Consider the following 18,158-nt stretch of genomic DNA (forward strand, 5'->3'; position numbering starts at 1 on the left):
TAAATAGTATCGTATAGAAAATAAGATTTAATTACATGGTTGATTAGTGTAATAAAAAAATATACTAACCTGAATAACTTAAAAAATATAATACAGTTTACGAATTAAAATAATAAAAATCGATAATATTTAGAGAGAAAAAGAATTGTTAGGTGCGTTGAAAAGGAGAAGCACATCTGGTTTGGTCCGATAGGAATTGATATGATGGCGAGGTTCATCTCCAACTCCAAGACGCTGCTTCGTCATTCCCAATCCCCCAAGCTTCTAATTGTGTGCCACCGCCACCGATCTTCGGAAGCCATGAAATCGAAGTGGGTGGAGATTGAAGGGGCCAAGTTGCTGGAGGACCATGCCCACCGTGTTATGGTCATCAAGGCCACACCCGATTGGCTTCCCTTCCTCCCCGGTTCCTCCTTCTGGGTCCCTCCTCCTCCCTCCCCTTTTCTCCACAAATTCTCCATCCCCACTCAACCTTTCTTACTTCAAGGTTCTCTTTTTTTTCTCAACCAACCCTATTACTCTTCGTTTCTTCAATGTTAGATGAAGATTCTGGGAATGCTATTGTCAGAATCTTGTAAAAATAGTAACTTTTGATATTATGATTGACTAGATTGATTGTATAGGGTAACTGTGGTCTTGACTTGACATGGAATTCATCGTATGCTCTATTTCTTTCTCTCTCTCTCTCAACAGCTGTTGCCACCCCACGAGGACCGGAACTTACCGTGCAACTTAAGGTTATGGCGCCCACTGAAAACGTCGCCCTCTCTGAAGATGAGGAAGGATGATCATGATGGTAAGTAATAGTAATAGTAACAGTAATGCATGTGTGTTTGTGTCCGCTTTCAATGATTTAAGTGTTGTTTCAGACTTTCAAATGCTGTTATGCAACAGAATTGTCTTTGGATTGGACTTGTTTGATATCCCGCTGAGACCAAATGGTGAATAGTTTTCAGGTTGCGCCCTTAGCTTGATGAGAGGGTCGGGTGCAAAAAAACTAAGCTGTTTGAAGATCATGGAGCTTGGTTGCATAGAAGACAGTTCGTGAAAATGGGAATTCTTGCACAGGTGAAGTACTACTGGTTGCTTTGGGATTAACTCTTCTCACCTTTTTTGGTCTCTGTTATTTGTATATAGTTTGGGTCCTGACCAAGCACTTAAAGTAACCGGTTTGTGTAGATTTATTTTTTTCAATGGTGTCTTGTTGAACCTTTTACATTGGATGGTGTATGTATGTATTTGTGTAACTAATAAAGCAAAAGTTTCTTTGACCATTCCTCTGAATGATCCAAACACCACCTTGATTCAATGAATATGAGTATTTGTTTAGATATAACTGCAGTAGACTTTATAAGGGGGTAAAAGTTTTGCACCGTTGCTATAGTTACTTGATTACTGCTATAGAATTGCGTAGTTTCTATTGAGTTCTATAATTGAAGACTTGATTTCCATTGAAAGGCTGAATAGAAGCGAACTTGCCTTTTTGTCTCTAATGTACGTGAAATCATTCTTTTATTTAAAAGGGTTGATTTATGTATATGTCAAGAAAAGAAAGAGATTATTCGTAGATCTATTCAATTCAAATTATAAAAAAAAGTGCTAGAATTTTGAATATTAAAAGATGGCTGAGTACACTTGGGAAGGATCGGTAAGAGTTATAAATTTGTCTAGTCTTGCCAGCCTTGCTGGTGACTGTCAAATCCTCTAATATGATTTAGGATTTGGATGCTCTGTTATAGTTGAAAAAGTTGGGACTCTCTTCTCTCTCTGTCATAAAGTTTGATGTGCAAAGAAACATTATTCTAATTGAGAAGAGATACATACAATTTTAATTTTGGCATGAACTCAACACGATGAGTCTTCAGGTGTGCGAATTAACTCAGAAGACATTTTAAATGTAATTGATAGATCTTGGTCAACCGTTCTTGTATTTGACTCGAGAGCCATTTGATATTGTGGAAATAGTGTAGTGTGCAGGATCCTAAATTATTAATGTTGAATTTTAGATCATGCTTGCTGAGAGGAAAGAGATAGAATAAGTTTAATTTTCTAATTCTTCAGTTCGATTTTATTTTTTAATCTTCTCATATTAACATGATCACTTGTCATTTGTTTAGTTTGGTTTGCGGTACGTGAATTACTAGTGAAAACCAGTTCTGGTTCTGGTCAAATTCACAATTTATGTCAATGTCATTTATATTTCTTCAGTTAGTTGACATTTTCATGGGGCGCAATAAACCTGACTACGGGCATACATGGGCAAATGTACACTGCTAGTTATAGACGATTTTGAGTTATACTACGGGTTATATCCTTTGTGTGGGATTAATTCGTCCTAGAGCATCTATGACCCTGGTTATAAAGTTCTCTGAATGGGCTCTGAACTGCGAGTACAATACAGTCACGTTGACTTCAGTTTTCCAGATTGTTCTGAGGAGAAAGATAAATGAATAATTAAACTTGGAACAATAGTAGTCAATTTCATGTGTTTACTGTTTTGATTTCTCAGCTGGAATAATAATAAATGAGGCGTGTTTTCTGTCTAGATTACCCAGCTCCAAACTTTGGACCATCGCTCGGGCAACTTTAATTTAAAAATGCACCATTGATGAATGGCCTACGGAAAATGGATCATTGATGAATGGTATTATGATCAAGAAAGTTAGTGTTCTTCTACTTTACAAAGAATAAATCCTTTTTGGGCAAGGGATTGAGGAGAGAAAAAAGGAGGATTAAGTAGAAGAGAAGCTGAACTCTATATTAAATTGTAGTTCCCTTGATGATTCATGGAATTATAACCATGGATGGGCACCGGTAAGGGATCAGCAAATGGATTAGAAGAACCCATGACTGGCATTTGCTGATGGTATTGAGTCTGTGGATACTGGTAAGGGGCCATCATCATGTTATGTTGCTGATGTTGCTGGAACATCATTTGTCGTTGTTGCTGTTGCTGAGCCATGAATGCCATTTGCACATTGGCTGGAGGTGCTATGTTGTTGGACATTGCAAATGGATCTTGCTGATTATGATGATTGAATGGATTATGTGTATCCATTTCCCCATATCCATAGCCTGCATTTCGGAGTTGAAGTTGTCTCCTAGCCTTTTCATCTTCATACAAACTGTCTAGTAATAGCGGGTCAAACCCACCAGCCTGACTCAACAAACGAGGGAGATAAGAACAATAGTGTTGTTAGCTTTTAGATTCAAAGGACAAACCATAGCGTCATTTAGCGGTAGATGGAAAGCACTACGAGCTATTCTTATCATGACATTTAATGCGGTTATACATGTATTGGTCATTTCAAACAGACCTCTGCTGTTATTGACGTGGGTGAAATTGTACCTATAGCCAAATCTGTGAGATGAATGTCACAATAATCGTTTTGGGCCGCATTGGTTGTAGCGTGTGCATGTAACATGTTCATGTTCATATTGATTGGCATGTCTCGTATATACATGATCTACTAAGTATGACAAGCAAGTAAAAACTAACCATTCTTCGATCTGGCGCTTGGCTTGTATGATTACTTGGTGTTGTGACTAGTGCAAGTTCCCAACCAGAAGTTCCATTTGTGTCAGCCAAAGCAAGATTGCTCGAGTTATTTCCTACATAAAATCGCAGAGTTTTAGAATTGAATCGATCAAAGATGGACCCCATTTAGGGTTTTTTTATTAATACAAGTTTGTTTGGATCAAGGGCAATGGCACAGTTATTCCCTATGGGTTTAGATGAGATTATCTCCAATTAGCTTTGTGGAGTAAAACAAAACAGAAGTCTTTGGTTCGACAAGTTTTTTCCTCATTAGTTTAGGAATTCTCTACGGACTAGTCATACATTCTCGTTTCTATTTTCAAAATCTAACAAGCATTGCATATATATATATATATATATATATATATATATATATATATATATATATATATATATATATATATATATATAAATTCTGATTCTTTGTTTAGTGAAGCACTATAGATTTAACGTCGTTAATTATCAATTACTTCTTACCTTCGGCTGGTACAATTGCTAGCGCCAAAGCATTGCTTTCTTCTAGTTCCCGGGCTTTTGGATTTATTTCGGTTAGACCCTGCAAAGGTGACAAATATATATTATATATTTCGTCAAGCCAATCTCTCAAAACATTCATATGATTCACTTAACCAAAAACACACCAGCAAATCATCAGTAGAATCAGTTGATATCAAAGGAGGAAGCTCCACTTCCTTCTCCTTAGGCTCTGGTTCATCTTCACGCACCTGTTCTTCCCCTTTCTCTTCTTCATCTGGTTTTTCGGTTGTTTTAGCCTCTTCAGATTCTTTGGGTTCTGCTTCCTTTTTAGGTGATTGATCATTTTCGTGAAACTCCTGATGTTGCATTACATTTATTAACGAACCATAACAAACAATTGACGTTGAACCACTTTTAAGAAAAATAACCCTGTGCTCATTACAGTGGTTTCCCTTGGATACCATTAACAATAAATGCAGAAACTTCAGTCGAAATATGCCATAACTAGAACCAGAACACAGATGCAAAGTTGCTGAGTTATATGAAGTTATCGTGGTCAATCTCCAATTCTCCATATCAATCGGTGTGCCAAAATTTACTCCAGAACCCAATGCAAAATATATAAGCGAGTCTTACAGCTATTCTATATCAATTGCTAAGTTGTTTTAGATGGATTGGCCCTAAACTTTATTCTACATATAAGAAAATAAAAGTTCTACACATCAGAATGTCCTGGGAAATCTTTGGCTCGTTCTAAAAGTCATTAGGCTCTTCCACTCTCTGACGAAGTGGCTTGAGCTTCATTTGCCATATTGCATGTAATAAGTCCTTTATTAGTTTAAAAAAATCAAGCATATTGGTTTATGGAACATAAACAAACCGCATATAAGGCACGGTCTTTCTCGAATAAATTTGCATACCACTTTTTCTTACCAGTCTATTAGATGTATTGAAGGGTGCTTCTTTAACGTACTCTTCCATCGTGGCAAGAAATGAAGCAGGTGGCTGTTTATTAGGGCAAATATCTCAGTGAGAAACTGTATACGATAGAGAATAAATATTGTTTTTAATGAGCAAGAACCTGTCTCAAGATTGGAAATTGAAAATTCCTAGCAAGGTCCAATCTCTTGCAGTATTCATAGAACTCAGCAAGAGTATCAGCCTGCGCAGTTAGAAAGATAATCAATTCAACTCGTATGACCCATTAGGAAGCCCGCTGAGGACGAGAAACAGTTCAAATTGAATAACAAAGAGAATGGATCTGAAGGAAAGCAAAGCATTATTGTAAACCTGTTGGCTAGCTCTTTTATAAATGTGTAACGCCTTGATTGCATCATATTTTGGCATATCAAAGAACTGCAACTTTCATTACTTAGTACAGTTCAACATTTAAGAGTTAAACTGAAATCACATTTTAAACTGAAATAGACGTTACCACATCCACAAGATTTATGATTCCATCATTCAGGGCACAGTATATTTTGAAGCTCTCTTTCAACACCTGAAAGATATTTTCAGAAGCGGAAAAGTAAAGTTAGACCATAAGCCCTCTCAGTGAATGGATTTGTAGAAGCGAAGAATTTAAAAGTGTTTCATTTTCTGTGTTAGGACTGGATTCCTCTGAAATGAATTGCTTAACTTCAGGAACAAAAGAGAGTGAAATACGACAACTGTTGACAAACGAAAAATTAACAGTAGACTTTTACAATCCATTATTTGTCATAATAATATTAACCGTGATTGTTTACGTATAGAAATTTCCCACTTCTGTCTAAAATGAGAGCTTATTTTAGATAAGTAATTCCTTTTAATGAAAGTGAAACAGGAGATACGGATGAATCAAGCATAAACAATTTTGTTTTGTAGGAAATCAATCCATGAGTATTGCAGCAATTGAGCTCTCTAGCACCTGAAGTCATATCTATTGTAAGGATCATTTTATCAGATTTTAATTTTTTTGGGTTTCACTGTATCCCATTGATATCTTTTTGCAACTTTTATTTCAATGCAATATATATATATTTCTAAGATAGAAAAGATATTTGTTTATTCCAATGATCAAAGTCTTATTTAAAATTCATGATCTTTAAATTGTCATATTAGTAACTCTAACGGAAAGATTTTATAAGATCCAAGTGTTTTTGTTTTCTCTTTTGGAACTAAATTTCTTTGAAATACTATATAACATTAAATGTAAAAAAAAAAAAAAAAATCAGAAGGGGATTCAAATTTTAGTTCACTACATTACAATGAACTTGTTCTTTATGTTAGACCAACTTCATGTGGTCATTTTGCAAGGATATGATATCGACAATTATGCACAAGAACAAGTCGCTCCTTTTTTCCATTTTAGGAAAAAAATGTTCGACTAATTTTATTCAGTTATAAATTGATACAAAACATATTATCAGATAATACTTAAAAGTTCTATTGTGTGAAAAGTACAAATTAAACAAGCATACCAAGGCCAGTGCATACTGTATTAGGTAACTGCTGACAGCCAAACCTTCAGGCTGCAGGAAATTAAGAAAACTAAATGTTATTATCTAAGGGAAATAAAATGCAGTCATTTCAATGGCAAGAGATATAGCATAACAGATACAAAGCATATAGATACCAAATCAATGTTTTCTCCACAAATTCTTACCTGACAAGCAACTAGGCGGTATAGAAGTTGCTGCAGTGCAGGCAGCTGCTCCAATAGCCCTTCTTTAGTCAACGACCGTGTTCTGCTATGTCCCTGTCAAAGCTAAAAGTTACTAATTTTCTATTTGCAGTAATGAAAGCCGCATGGAACAATTAATGTGTGAATAAAATTGAAAGGCAAAGCAGCACCTTAGCTTTAACGGGTGATGCTTTTGATAAACGGTCAGCCTCGATGTCATATTTAAGGATTCTAAAACATTCAAGCCTTTCTTCTAAAAATAGTGCATATGTTCGAACCCATGCAGAACAATCCCAAGCTGCGTTGAGAAATACAGTTAGTGAGCATAAAATGAAAGAAAATTCAGATAACAAGAGGGTCTCACAGATCTATCTACCTTGGGGACTTGAGTCATCTTTAAAATTGGATATTTGAAGAAAACGTCCCCTACGCGCATAGTTTATGAGGTCTTCTTTGAAAGTAGGATCACCCTCTCTTAATATTCTATGAATGACTATCAATGTCTTTACAGCAACCTGTCATGTGACATGTCGATGTTCAATTAAAAACAATAAAGTTTGGAAAAATTGTCGTCATTGAGTATAATGCTATGCAAATTACATTCCCTCTCACTTGTTTTCACTGAACAACTTAAGCTTTGAGGATGATTGATTCATGACAATTATACAGTTCCCATTTCCCTTTTTTCTCTTACATATGCTGGTGTTTGTTATTTTCATGCAAAAATCAAGCATAACATATTTATTAACACAGTTAAAAAACACAACATTTTACCACATAAGGACAAGAAAAACAAAATGAGCACTGATTGTTTGTTTATTATATGTTCTGATGTTTGTTAAGTACTTTTATTTCTAAACCACCATTCGAACCCTTCCTTCTTCATTTTGTGTCATGAAATTCGGAAACGTAAATTGAAACTATCAAAACCACGTTTTCAAATTTTATCCAAACACAGTCTTAGCTGTTAATGCATTCAGACAGTTACAGGGAGGACTCACTATCCAATTCCGTGTCTTTGCAAGCCTCCTAGCAAGTGTGTGTATGCAGTAAGCCACATCGGCCCGTGGTTGGTGTGCTGAAGTTGCATAGAATATCTCTGCAAAGAAGAACAAACACAGAACTGATAAATATCCCACTCCGGCATATCGTTATGATCTCATTTCTAATTTCTTTCGATGCAAGCAACAAGATCTATGGAATAAACCATGCATAATGCATCGAAAATTAACGATTCAAACCCTGACGGCACTAATCTCACAATGAAAATAGAAAAAAAGAAAAAAGGCATAATTTTCATTTATGTAAAGTATTCAACAGAATCTGAGAACTCACTTCTGACATGACGTTCCTTTGGGGGATATTCTACATGACTGGTAGCCTTCACAATAGCAATATCCAAATCCTTACGTAAAAGAAAATAACACGATCGAAATAGAGAAAAGGTGAGAAATCAAATCAGTGGAGGTAGAGGATTAATCTGCACAAAAATGTATAAATATACAAAAATTGATCGATGAAAAGTTAGAAAGAGATATGAAAAAATGAACCTTGTATTCGCTATTGACCTTGGCTAGGCCAACCTTGGTAGAGTCTTTGAGAGCACCGTAGGCCTTTCTTAATGTCCGGAACGTTCCCATTCATCAACGAATTGAATTTGATAGAAGAAGAGTGAAGGAAGAAGAGGAACCACGTTTTCTTCCTCTTCTTCCTTCTTCTTCTTTCAAACTGTGTCATGTGTTCCAAGTTCCAACTACAAAAAGAAGGAAGCAACCACCAAAGGGTATTTTTGTAGTTTCAGATCTTAAGAAACTTAACTGATTTAAGGAAATTTTTGACCACAGTTTGTGAATAATATTAATTTTCAATAAAACAGAAAAAATAGGGCTCCGTTTGGCTTTAAGCATAACAAAAAATAAAAAATGTTTAATCTTTTTAATGTTTACAGGTGGCATCCAACTATGGCTTCGGTGTCTCGTTGTTTTTTATTCTTATTGCATTTAGAATTTAATTTCTAGAGTAACTTTGCATGGCATGGAATTGGATACTCTTAACTCTCTCGGACCAATAATTTTAATTTTTAATATTATGAAAATTTTGGCTTTCTATTCCATTGTTAGTATAAATAAATACAGCAGGAGCTAAAAATATATTAACCTTCTCTTTAAAATTAAGAGTAAATTTGAACAATTTTATTTGATAAATGATTTTGGCATAATAATTATTCATATAGACAAAACTTCACCTCAACTTCTAAGGAACGTATTTATTGAAATGAAACTTTTGGGATGGATATTATTGGGCAATTGCTTTCCGTATCCCATTAATTTCTTTCTGCACCTCATATTTTTTCTAAATGACTATTTTATCTTTGTTAAAGTAGCTTATACTGAAGGAGTGCAGGAATAAATGGATGGAATGCAGACAGCAATTACGTAGTATTTCACCAACCAGGCCCAATGGATATAACGTCCATATTAAGCTGGAGCATGAGAAAATCCAATAGCAATTCTGAAGTGTGTCTTAGTTTATTTTAATTTGTGTGAAAGGGCAAAACACGTGACGTAGAAAGCTAAAGCCGTCAACAACACATGCAATTGTAAACGCGACACATTAAACTAACATTAGAATCAATTTTTTAACAAAGCATTTGAGATCTTGAAAGAAAAAACTTGAGTTGTTTCATCACGAGTACTTTTACTTCATCAAAATATTTTCCTCTTCGCCATGTAACATAATTATTAAGCTTAACCAATAAACATAAATAATATAGTGCTGTGTTTGGATTTTCATTTGAAAGATAAAAAGGAGGGTGGAGGGAGGCCAAGTACATCCATATCACGTGCTTCATCTGGTTTTTTCTCAATGTTTAATTAATTAGAAATAACTAATAAATAAATTTAAGTATCGTTAATTTAGTAACTGTTAAAAAAATTGATAATGTGATAGAAATATCTTTTTTAATTTAATTTTGTTGTTAATAAAATTATAAGAGTGTTATTTTTTTCTATAATCTTTAATTTATCATCATTTTTTTAATTCAAAGATAAGTTTCAATCTCATATTAAACATACACGAGAAAGATAAGCAAAATATAAAAAAAAAATTGAAATCTCATATTACAAGTTTTGGATTAGAAATTGTGAACAATTTTTTATTTAAGTTTATCTCATGTATTTGATTTTTATTATTGATGTTGTTTCTCTTCAAATACATATGATATTGAATTATTCAGGAGTTATAAGATAAGGAAAAAATTACAAAGAAAATGAAAAGATTATGGGTTCAACTCTTATACTAACATTAGTACTTGAGAATGTTATAAGATTATTAACACTAACATTTACGAATATTATAAGGTTGATTTAGTGACTCTTTTTAAAAAATGTAGGAAATAGTTATGAGTTCAATCTTATTTGTTAACAAAATATTAACAATTAATATTTGTGATTATTTGCTGCTTTTTTTTTTTTGAGGAAAACTCTAAAACTCAATTTAAAATATTTAAATTTATAAAATACTATAATTAAGTCTCTCAGAATTAAAATTTTAATTTCATTTCAAATTTTAACATTTCATTTACTCTTCCTCGATTTCTATTATACCAATCTGATTTCTACAAAATCTCAGCTAAATTTGTTTGGGTTGTTGTAAAATAAAAATAGTTGGTACGATTGTATACAAGTCAATAGATACACAATTCTAATCGTCTTTGTAATACAATGACAATTGAAATGTTTTATGTGAGAGTTAACATTAATATATAATAACTAATGTCTTGGGTAGAATAGTTAGACTAAAACCACAAGTTTTAAGAAATTAAATATATTATTTTAATGCAGCAAAAAGTTTAAATTATGAATTTTAAAAAATAAATTGGTGAAAAATATAATTTAGATCATGATTTGAAAGCGTGGTCCTTATTCTTGCACCGGAATGAGTTTTTAAGCAACTTTTGCCAAGTGTCACGCTGCTGTTGATTAAAACAAATGTTTTTTTTTTCTTTTACCAGCTTAGTAGGAATTACCAGGAATGTTGGACTATTTAGATAGTGAACAAACAAAATATTCGAATTTCATCCTATAATTCGTTTGCAAGTGCATTGGTGTAGTTGGTGTTCTTGCTCTTTCAATTAAAAGTCAAACACTAATATCTAAAACTATCAACAATTTGACCTCTCCCAATAAATACTTTTTTTTCATATATTTATATATTTTTATCATACGATAAACAATATAATCAATCTTGTTGTCCCAATAAATATACATCTAATACTTGTATTTAAATTCGGGTATAATTATATTTTAACTATAGGTTTTGTAAAATAATAGATAGAAGCTGGAATATAACCATGTTAGTTTTTTCTGTATTAACATATTGGATTAATTATGGGTTTATTAAACAATATTGATTATAGAAATGAATATTGCATTGATTTAATTATAGTGATGATATTCATATTGAACTTTCTATAACTTTATTGCTCTATTATGAATTAATGAGTCGGCTGAAGTTGAAATGGAGGACTTTGAGGGGGACTAATTGTTGATGGAAAAAAGTGGAGAATAATATATCTTGTATGTTTTTATAGATCGAAATTATTCCAATATAATATATTTAATATAAATTTTATTCTTTATTTATAGTATAAATGTATATTTTAAAATTGTTTAATTAGCTTTTATTTAATATTTTATGGATTTTAGTATTTTACGTCACTCCTTAATCACGAGAAAATTCTCTGAATAGATTTCATATTAATAAGTGATGAATAAATCTATATATATCATGATTATGATACTATTATTATTTCAAAATTCTGAGAAAATAAGGTTGTAGGATCTTTTTTCTTATTCAGCTTTCCCATTTTTTACTAATATTAATTTTGAAAATGATTTTTGTTCGTAATGTTTAATACCATTACATTCATAACTAACATTAAAACTATTGGCCAGGTGAAAATACTATTATTTAAATATTTGGTAAGGAATCAAGCCTTTTATTTATAGTATATTAAAATAAAATTATAAAGAATGATTTATACTAAATCAAGATTTGTAAGATACAGATAGTAATGTTTTAAGAATGAAACGTTTGTTGCATTCAGGTTACTTTATTTCGGAATAAAAGAAATTAAACACTCTTTGTTATTTAAAGTAGCTTTTAAGAGATATTTTAGTAAACTTCCAATGATTACTTGGCCTATACAAAGAAAATAAAATGAAAAAAAGTTTGGCACAAATAACGTTAAATATACTAATTAACTAAAATTTGTTTGATAAAAATGATTTTATAACAAACATCTAGAATGGTAATCTCTTTATCTTGAATGACATCAACTTCAAATTATTTGACAGCAACAACTACATAAATGAAATAAAAACATTATTCAAAAAACAGAAATAAAATCGAAATTGTTGTTGCCTACTTTCATTTTAATTTTGATAACATAATTATGTACCAATTTGATTGATGCAAACATAGTCTGGCAGTAAATTAAATCAGTAATTTCTTTCTGCTAAACTCAATCTATGAGGAGATCACAAAAAGATTCATGCTCTCATTGCATATAACCAAGCACTTTTGCTTCCTTTGTTCATTGACGAGTTGAGACACATTGGCTACACACAAAAGGCAACAATGCCTATGATTAACCACAGAACCTGATTTTTTTTCTTTTTTCTGAAGACTATATCAATGTTATTTTGTTTCTTGTTTCAGATTCTGCCACAATTACTTGTGAAATAGAAGCACACACAGAGAGAAAAGAGAAAGAAAGAGAGACAGAGAGATTCATATAATGAATGGGAATGGCAACATAACAAGAAGCTAACCGTTGTGGCGCTTGGGGTAGCTATTGACGGCGACTGGTTTCATCAATCAACATTGGGAATCTGAGACCCAATTTCAAATTCAAACCAATCTCTCAATTAAACTTCACCCATTCAATCCTTGCAACTCCTGCACTGTCACCATGTTCACACCCTTTCAGGGCCTTACAAAGTTCTGATCTTTACTATATTCCTCTTCCTTCACAGGTTGGTCTTGTTTCTTTTGCTTCAAACTCTTGTGGGGTTAGACATTTGGATTCAAAGTCAAGGTCTTGAGGCTCGTGGTGTATTGGTCGTTTTGAGTACTTGGGGTATTTCGTGTGTGTTCTTCTGCTTATTACAAGTGCTTTTTTTCTCGATTTGAATAACTGAGGATGACTTATTTGTGATTCTAACAATCATGTCTCAAACATCGTATATTGACTTTCTTTATTTTGCTGAACTAGTCAAGTAATTCATGATTCAATGTTCTCTCGACGAGTAATACTCATATTCATATGTAATGCTCCACTGTTTTTTGCCCGTTTCATATAATGTTTGGCCTTGTTCCATCCTGCTTTGATTTCAAGAATTTGATCAATTGTAATGCTCGTTTTTTAACTACTCAACCTTTTTCTTCTGTGTATGTTGAAGGTAATTGTGTAATTATACCCGATCAATGGATAACGAGCAACTTAGTATGCATTGACAAGACCAATTTCTGTGAAATCGTTGTCTTTGTTTTCGCAAGATTCATGTTTTGTGCTGAAATTTCAGGATTTAACATATCAATCAATATGCGGGATGGTGTGAAGAAGTCAAACGACAAAGGATCTAAAAAATCTGGTCATTTGAAGGCACGTACGAAAGGGAAGAAGGATAAGGTGAAAGTGGAACCGAAATCTCACACAAAAAATGTTGGCACTGACTTATCAAAGAAGAGAGTTATCTCTTCCCTCAAGATCAAAGGACCTCGTAAGGATTCTTCAGAGAAGAAATTGACTACTGGACAAAAATTGCCTTCGAAGAACAGAAAATCTTCACAGAAGCCATTCTCAAAGATACAAGACAAAAGAGCTTCTCTTAACTCTAGAAAAGAGGGGAAAAATGCTGATGGGGAGGTAAAGCTTCAAAAAATGAAGAGAAAGAGAACAAAGAAAAGACAAAGGAACAACTTGGATCTTGATGATCCTTCACGCCTGCAGAGGAGAGCACGGTATCTTTTAATCAAAATGAAGCTAGAGCAGAACCTTATTGATGCTTACTCTGGAGAAGGTTGGAAAGGTCAGAGGTACGGTATAAGTTTTCCTATAGCTTTCTTCTTGTCTAAAAAGGTTGGGTGAATAACATGCATATGTTACCTTTTAATTTATTTAGTTAGGAGGTGTTCCTTTTAATTGATTTTCGTTACTGTTATTCTAAGAGGTGCATGCTCTATGTTACTTGAAATGTTTAGGAGATTAAATTATTCAAGAGAAATGTAAATAGATAAATGACTGGTTTATTGAGTTACACTTCCATTGAATTAGGTGATAGCTGGAGTTTTCATGTACCCATTTGAGCCGAATTTATTTGCATGAAAAACTTAGAATGATTATGCTGTACCGTTGATTATAAACCAGAATGGATTGGTGTCTCCAAACATTCTTCATGGACAACTGCTTATGGCAATGCAGTGCAATCTTAACCTGAAAACAATTATTAGCTATTTTGATCAACGCTAGCTCTTGACAAATTGACAAATGGCAGTGTGGCTCATCATTATTCTATTTTTTGCATTGATGGAAACTCCTTTCACAGTCGAGAAAAGATTAGGCCAGAAAAGGAGCTACAACGAGCAAGGAAACAAATTTTAAAATGTAGACTTGGTATTCGTGATGCCATTCGCCAATTGGATTCCCTTGGTTCATTGAGTAGCATTGAAGATTCTGCAATCGCTCCAGGTGGATCTGGTTGTCATGAACATGTGAGCAAGTATCAGCACTTCATTGTATTAAATGTTTCTCTATTCTTTCCATTTAATACTTGTGAACCAGCTTCATACCTTCTCTTATTTTTCTAACGGAGAGCCATCTCTCATGCCTTTTCTTAAGTCAAGTTGTATCATGTATGGAATGACAAGGCACATTTTGAAAACTGTATATTCAGTCTTCTATTTTTCTCAATCTAGATCATCTGTGCTAAGTGCAAGCGTAAAGAACCTTCAGATAATGATGTTATACGATGCTATGGTACATGCAAGCGTGCTTTTCACCAAAAATGTGTGGACCCTTCTTTAGACACTGAAAATGGTAAGTTAAATTCCATTATATGATAACAAGTTGTTCTTTAGGTTGCAATTCCTCTGTTTTGACTTCATTAAAGAAATTATTTGTTTAATTATACATTGCAGTTCCTCCTGGAGGGCAGGACTGGTTTTGTAATTTCTGTGAATGTAAGATGGAAATACTGGAAGCTATGAATGCTCATCTTGGAACTCACTTCTCCTTGCACAGTGCTTGGCAGGTTTTTAATCTTATTATCTCTTAACACCATTTATTTTTCTGTTTTCATCTCTCTCTACATATATTATTCCTTATATTCCTACTGGTTCACCTAATAATTCCTTTCTGGCATAATTAAAGGATGTATTCAAAGAAGAGGCTGCTATACCTGATGGTGAGACTACATTACGGAATCCTGAAGAAGAATGGCCGTCAGATGATTCTGAAGATGATGATTATGACCCAGAGAGGAAAGAAGACAGCCACAATATCAACATGGAAGGAAGTAATGATAGTGCATCTGATGATTTAAGCAGTTCTACCAGTCTGTGTTATTCCGAAGATGAACATTTTCCAGTACATGGTGTCAGTCATGAATATCTTTTTGTCAATACCAGCATAGATTCTGATGAGTCTGAGGGCAAAGCCTGTGGGCGTAGGCAGCGAAAAGCTGTTGATTACAAGCAGCTTTATGATGTAAGTATATGAAGTTGTCATTGATTTGTTTGCTGTCTTATAATGGAAAAGAAGATTCATCTGAGTTCATTTTCCCAGGAAATGTTTGGGAAGGAAGCTCCTGCATATGAACAATTGAGTGAAGACGAAGACTGGGGTCCTGGCAAAAGAAAGCGGAGAGAAAAGGAGTGTGATGCTGTTGATTCTCTTATGACGTTGCATGAAAGTGAGAACATTCACCCCAATAATGAGCACAACAACAACATACCAAGAAAAAATTCTTCAGGCACAAATATCAAAAGACATTGTTTTAGGATTCCACGTGATTCAGTTGAGGTACTACTAGAAACACTTGGTCAATTTATCTATAAAAGGGTTATATGCGCTTTTAATTCATTCTCCTTTCATCTTATTATGAAATGAGCCAGAAGCTTCGCCAAGTTTTTGCTGTGAATGAACTTCCTCCAAGATCTATTAGAGAGAATCTTTCAAAAGAGCTAGGACTTGACACTGAGAAGGTGCCGACTTACTTTATATCTATCTTCCATTCGAATTTGCTGATGCACACTGATGCACACATGTCTAGAAACACTTTATTTGTTCAAACTTTCTGTTGCTAACTTGTGCTAGAAAATGCAGGTCAGCAAATGGTTCAAAAATGCACGTTACTTGGCACTTAAAAGCAGAAAGGTAAGCCAGCCAAAGTTTAATATCTCATTGTTCAATTTATGCAAGTCTATTTTGTCTTTCTTTTCTTTAAACAATTCTTGCACTAGTAGCTCTTCTTATAACTGTCATCTAGTTGTTTATAATAGTGTTTAAAACACACTTATTTTTCTTATGAAATTGATTCTGAACAAATGTTGAGCTTTGCAATTTTAGATTACTATAACTAAAATCATATAATAGGATTAATCGATGACTGAAAACAGAGAGAAGCCTTAGAATTATATGAGAAGACTAAGAGAGTAAACTTAGCATTTTTTGTGTGTGTAGATTTACTACTTCCTTTTGTGTCAGACAGTCAAATTTTGTAGTCCTTTGGAATTTGCAATGAACTCTGATATAAGTGGATTTTGTTCAGCATCAAGCAGGAGAAGCAAATCAACTTAAGGGAATCACTTCCACAAAGAACTCCACATTACAAAATCAGGAGAAAACTGATATTTTGAAATCAAAGACCTTGAAATTTACTACAAGTCATTCTCAGAAGGATGTTAAAAATGTCAGTGGAAGAAAGAAAATTAAGTTTTCTAGCAAGAAAATACCTCCTGAAGAAAATGGCAACAAGGTGCTTTTCCAGTAGTCTTTATCATATATAATATAATTCTCTTGCATTGGGATGGTCCTCGGTTAACAAGTTTTCACTGCTTTTTCCCCTTCAGGAGTCTATGGAGATCAGTGATGATGTGAGCTTGAAGATACTATTGAAGAAGAAAAAGAAGAGGTTGGTAAGTTTTAAATTTGTAGGAGATTCCCAGACGGCAGAGTTGGAATTTGAAAGACTATGCAAATTGAAGCAAAAACTAGTTAGTATGAAACAAAAATTATCAACAATTCAAAGTTTCAGTGTAAAGGGTTCAGATGAACCCCATTCTAATGAACCATCCATTGTATATGTACCCACAGCTGTGTTAAGGGAAAAAACTGAATGATAACTTTTATTGCAAAATTTATCAAACCAGTTAATTCCTGTCTCCTTGTATGACTTCCCAAGTTAACCATAGTAATACCAATTCTTTTCACGCCCCTTCATAATATTGCTGATGATACCTCAAGCCAGATATTGTTATTCTGTAGATATACAAAACCACACATTTCATGTTCACTCATACATAGCAAACATCATTCATTATAAATGCCTACGTTATTTTAAAAAAAAAATCTTACATTTGTAACTGTAATGAAATGCAAAAGCAGATTTATTAAGAAAGTTGTCTTTTCTTTTTTCATTCTCTTGTTAGTTAAAAGAAAGGAGAAGTAAATATAGTGAGTTAAGTTTCTATACAATACAGTGAACCAGAATAGTTAAGGAATGTGGTAGAGCTTTGTATTTTAATTATTGACCAATTCATGCTTCCCATCCACTGTTTAAAAAGTAAAGGATTAGAAAACTTTTTTATCCAGCATTTTACTTAGGCTTTCTTCACTTAAAAGATTGATTTGGGGAGAGGGAGGAAATGGATCGTAGTGGATTAGAGAGAGTAAAATGTATGTTATTTTTTTTTAAAGATTTGGGAATGAAAATATGTAAATTTAGAGGTAAGGTTTGTGAAAATTTGTGAATAATATAAATTATGTAATAGATAAAAAATAAAACTTTAATAAATTGAAATGTAAGATTACAATTTTTCTCTTATGGTTAAAACTAATATATTATTATTATTATTATTATTATTATTATTATTATTATTATTATTATTATTATTATTATTATTATTATACAAATGTGGAATATGATACATTCAAAGACAAAAAATTATGCAATTTTCACCTAAATTGGAATCGGTTCCAAACTTGAACTGAAGTTAAAAAAATTGAGGATACAAGGATAATTTAACAAAATCACTCTCAAATAATCTCATTTCAAATGAGATTGAAAATTTTCCCTATCTCGTTCTTTCTCTTCTTCTTTCAGTCTCAGATCTATTGTATTGAACACAATTTTTTCTCTCAAATCATTGCACCCTATTCCCTTGGCACACTACAATAGGTGTAAATGAACAGTC

The 18,158-nt window shown here is 33.1% G+C and overlaps 3 protein-coding genes across 4 annotated transcripts; 2 read left to right on the forward strand and 1 right to left on the reverse strand.

The window, feature by feature from the left end:
• Positions 1-144: 144 nt before the first annotated feature.
• On the forward strand, positions 145-1,284 carry LOC114175690. Of its 2 annotated transcripts, none has more exons than XM_028060472.1 (3): positions 145-487; positions 694-796; positions 950-1,284. In XM_028060472.1, exons 1-2 carry the CDS (start codon positions 202-204, stop codon positions 786-788), a joined length of 381 nt encoding a protein of 126 aa, XP_027916273.1. In that variant the 5' UTR covers positions 145-201; the 3' UTR covers positions 789-796; positions 950-1,284. The 2 variants fall into 2 exon arrangements, with proteins under 2 accessions (XP_027916273.1, XP_027916274.1); XM_028060473.1 differs by having other exon boundaries at positions 957-1,284.
• A 1,185-nt stretch (positions 1,285-2,469) lies between these two features.
• LOC114175689 (putative clathrin assembly protein At4g25940) lies at positions 2,470-8,393 on the reverse strand. The gene is made up of 15 exons (XM_028060471.1): positions 8,231-8,393; positions 8,016-8,085; positions 7,682-7,779; positions 7,057-7,195; positions 6,851-6,978; positions 6,663-6,755; positions 6,478-6,528; positions 5,451-5,516; positions 5,306-5,371; positions 5,097-5,177; positions 4,949-5,020; positions 4,180-4,371; positions 4,016-4,094; positions 3,500-3,612; positions 2,470-3,157 (listed from the first exon to the last, which is right to left on the reverse strand). Exons 1-15 carry the CDS (start codon positions 8,318-8,320, stop codon positions 2,756-2,758), a joined length of 1,740 nt encoding a protein of 579 aa, XP_027916272.1. The 5' UTR covers positions 8,321-8,393; the 3' UTR covers positions 2,470-2,755.
• Positions 8,394-12,277: 3,884 nt separating this feature from the next.
• LOC114176442 (pathogenesis-related homeodomain protein-like) lies at positions 12,278-17,186 on the forward strand. The gene is made up of 11 exons (XM_028061486.1): positions 12,278-12,718; positions 13,268-13,781; positions 14,291-14,456; positions 14,661-14,781; positions 14,883-14,995; positions 15,115-15,450; positions 15,529-15,765; positions 15,858-15,947; positions 16,069-16,119; positions 16,514-16,720; positions 16,815-17,186. Exons 2-11 carry the CDS (start codon positions 13,288-13,290, stop codon positions 17,082-17,084), a joined length of 2,085 nt encoding a protein of 694 aa, XP_027917287.1. The 5' UTR covers positions 12,278-12,718; positions 13,268-13,287; the 3' UTR covers positions 17,085-17,186.
• The last annotated feature ends 972 nt before the right edge of the window (positions 17,187-18,158 follow it).

This window comes from Vigna unguiculata, chromosome 3 (genome assembly GCF_004118075.2).
Source record: "Vigna unguiculata cultivar IT97K-499-35 chromosome 3, ASM411807v1, whole genome shotgun sequence".
Lineage (NCBI taxonomy): Eukaryota > Viridiplantae > Streptophyta > Magnoliopsida > Fabales > Fabaceae > Vigna > Vigna unguiculata.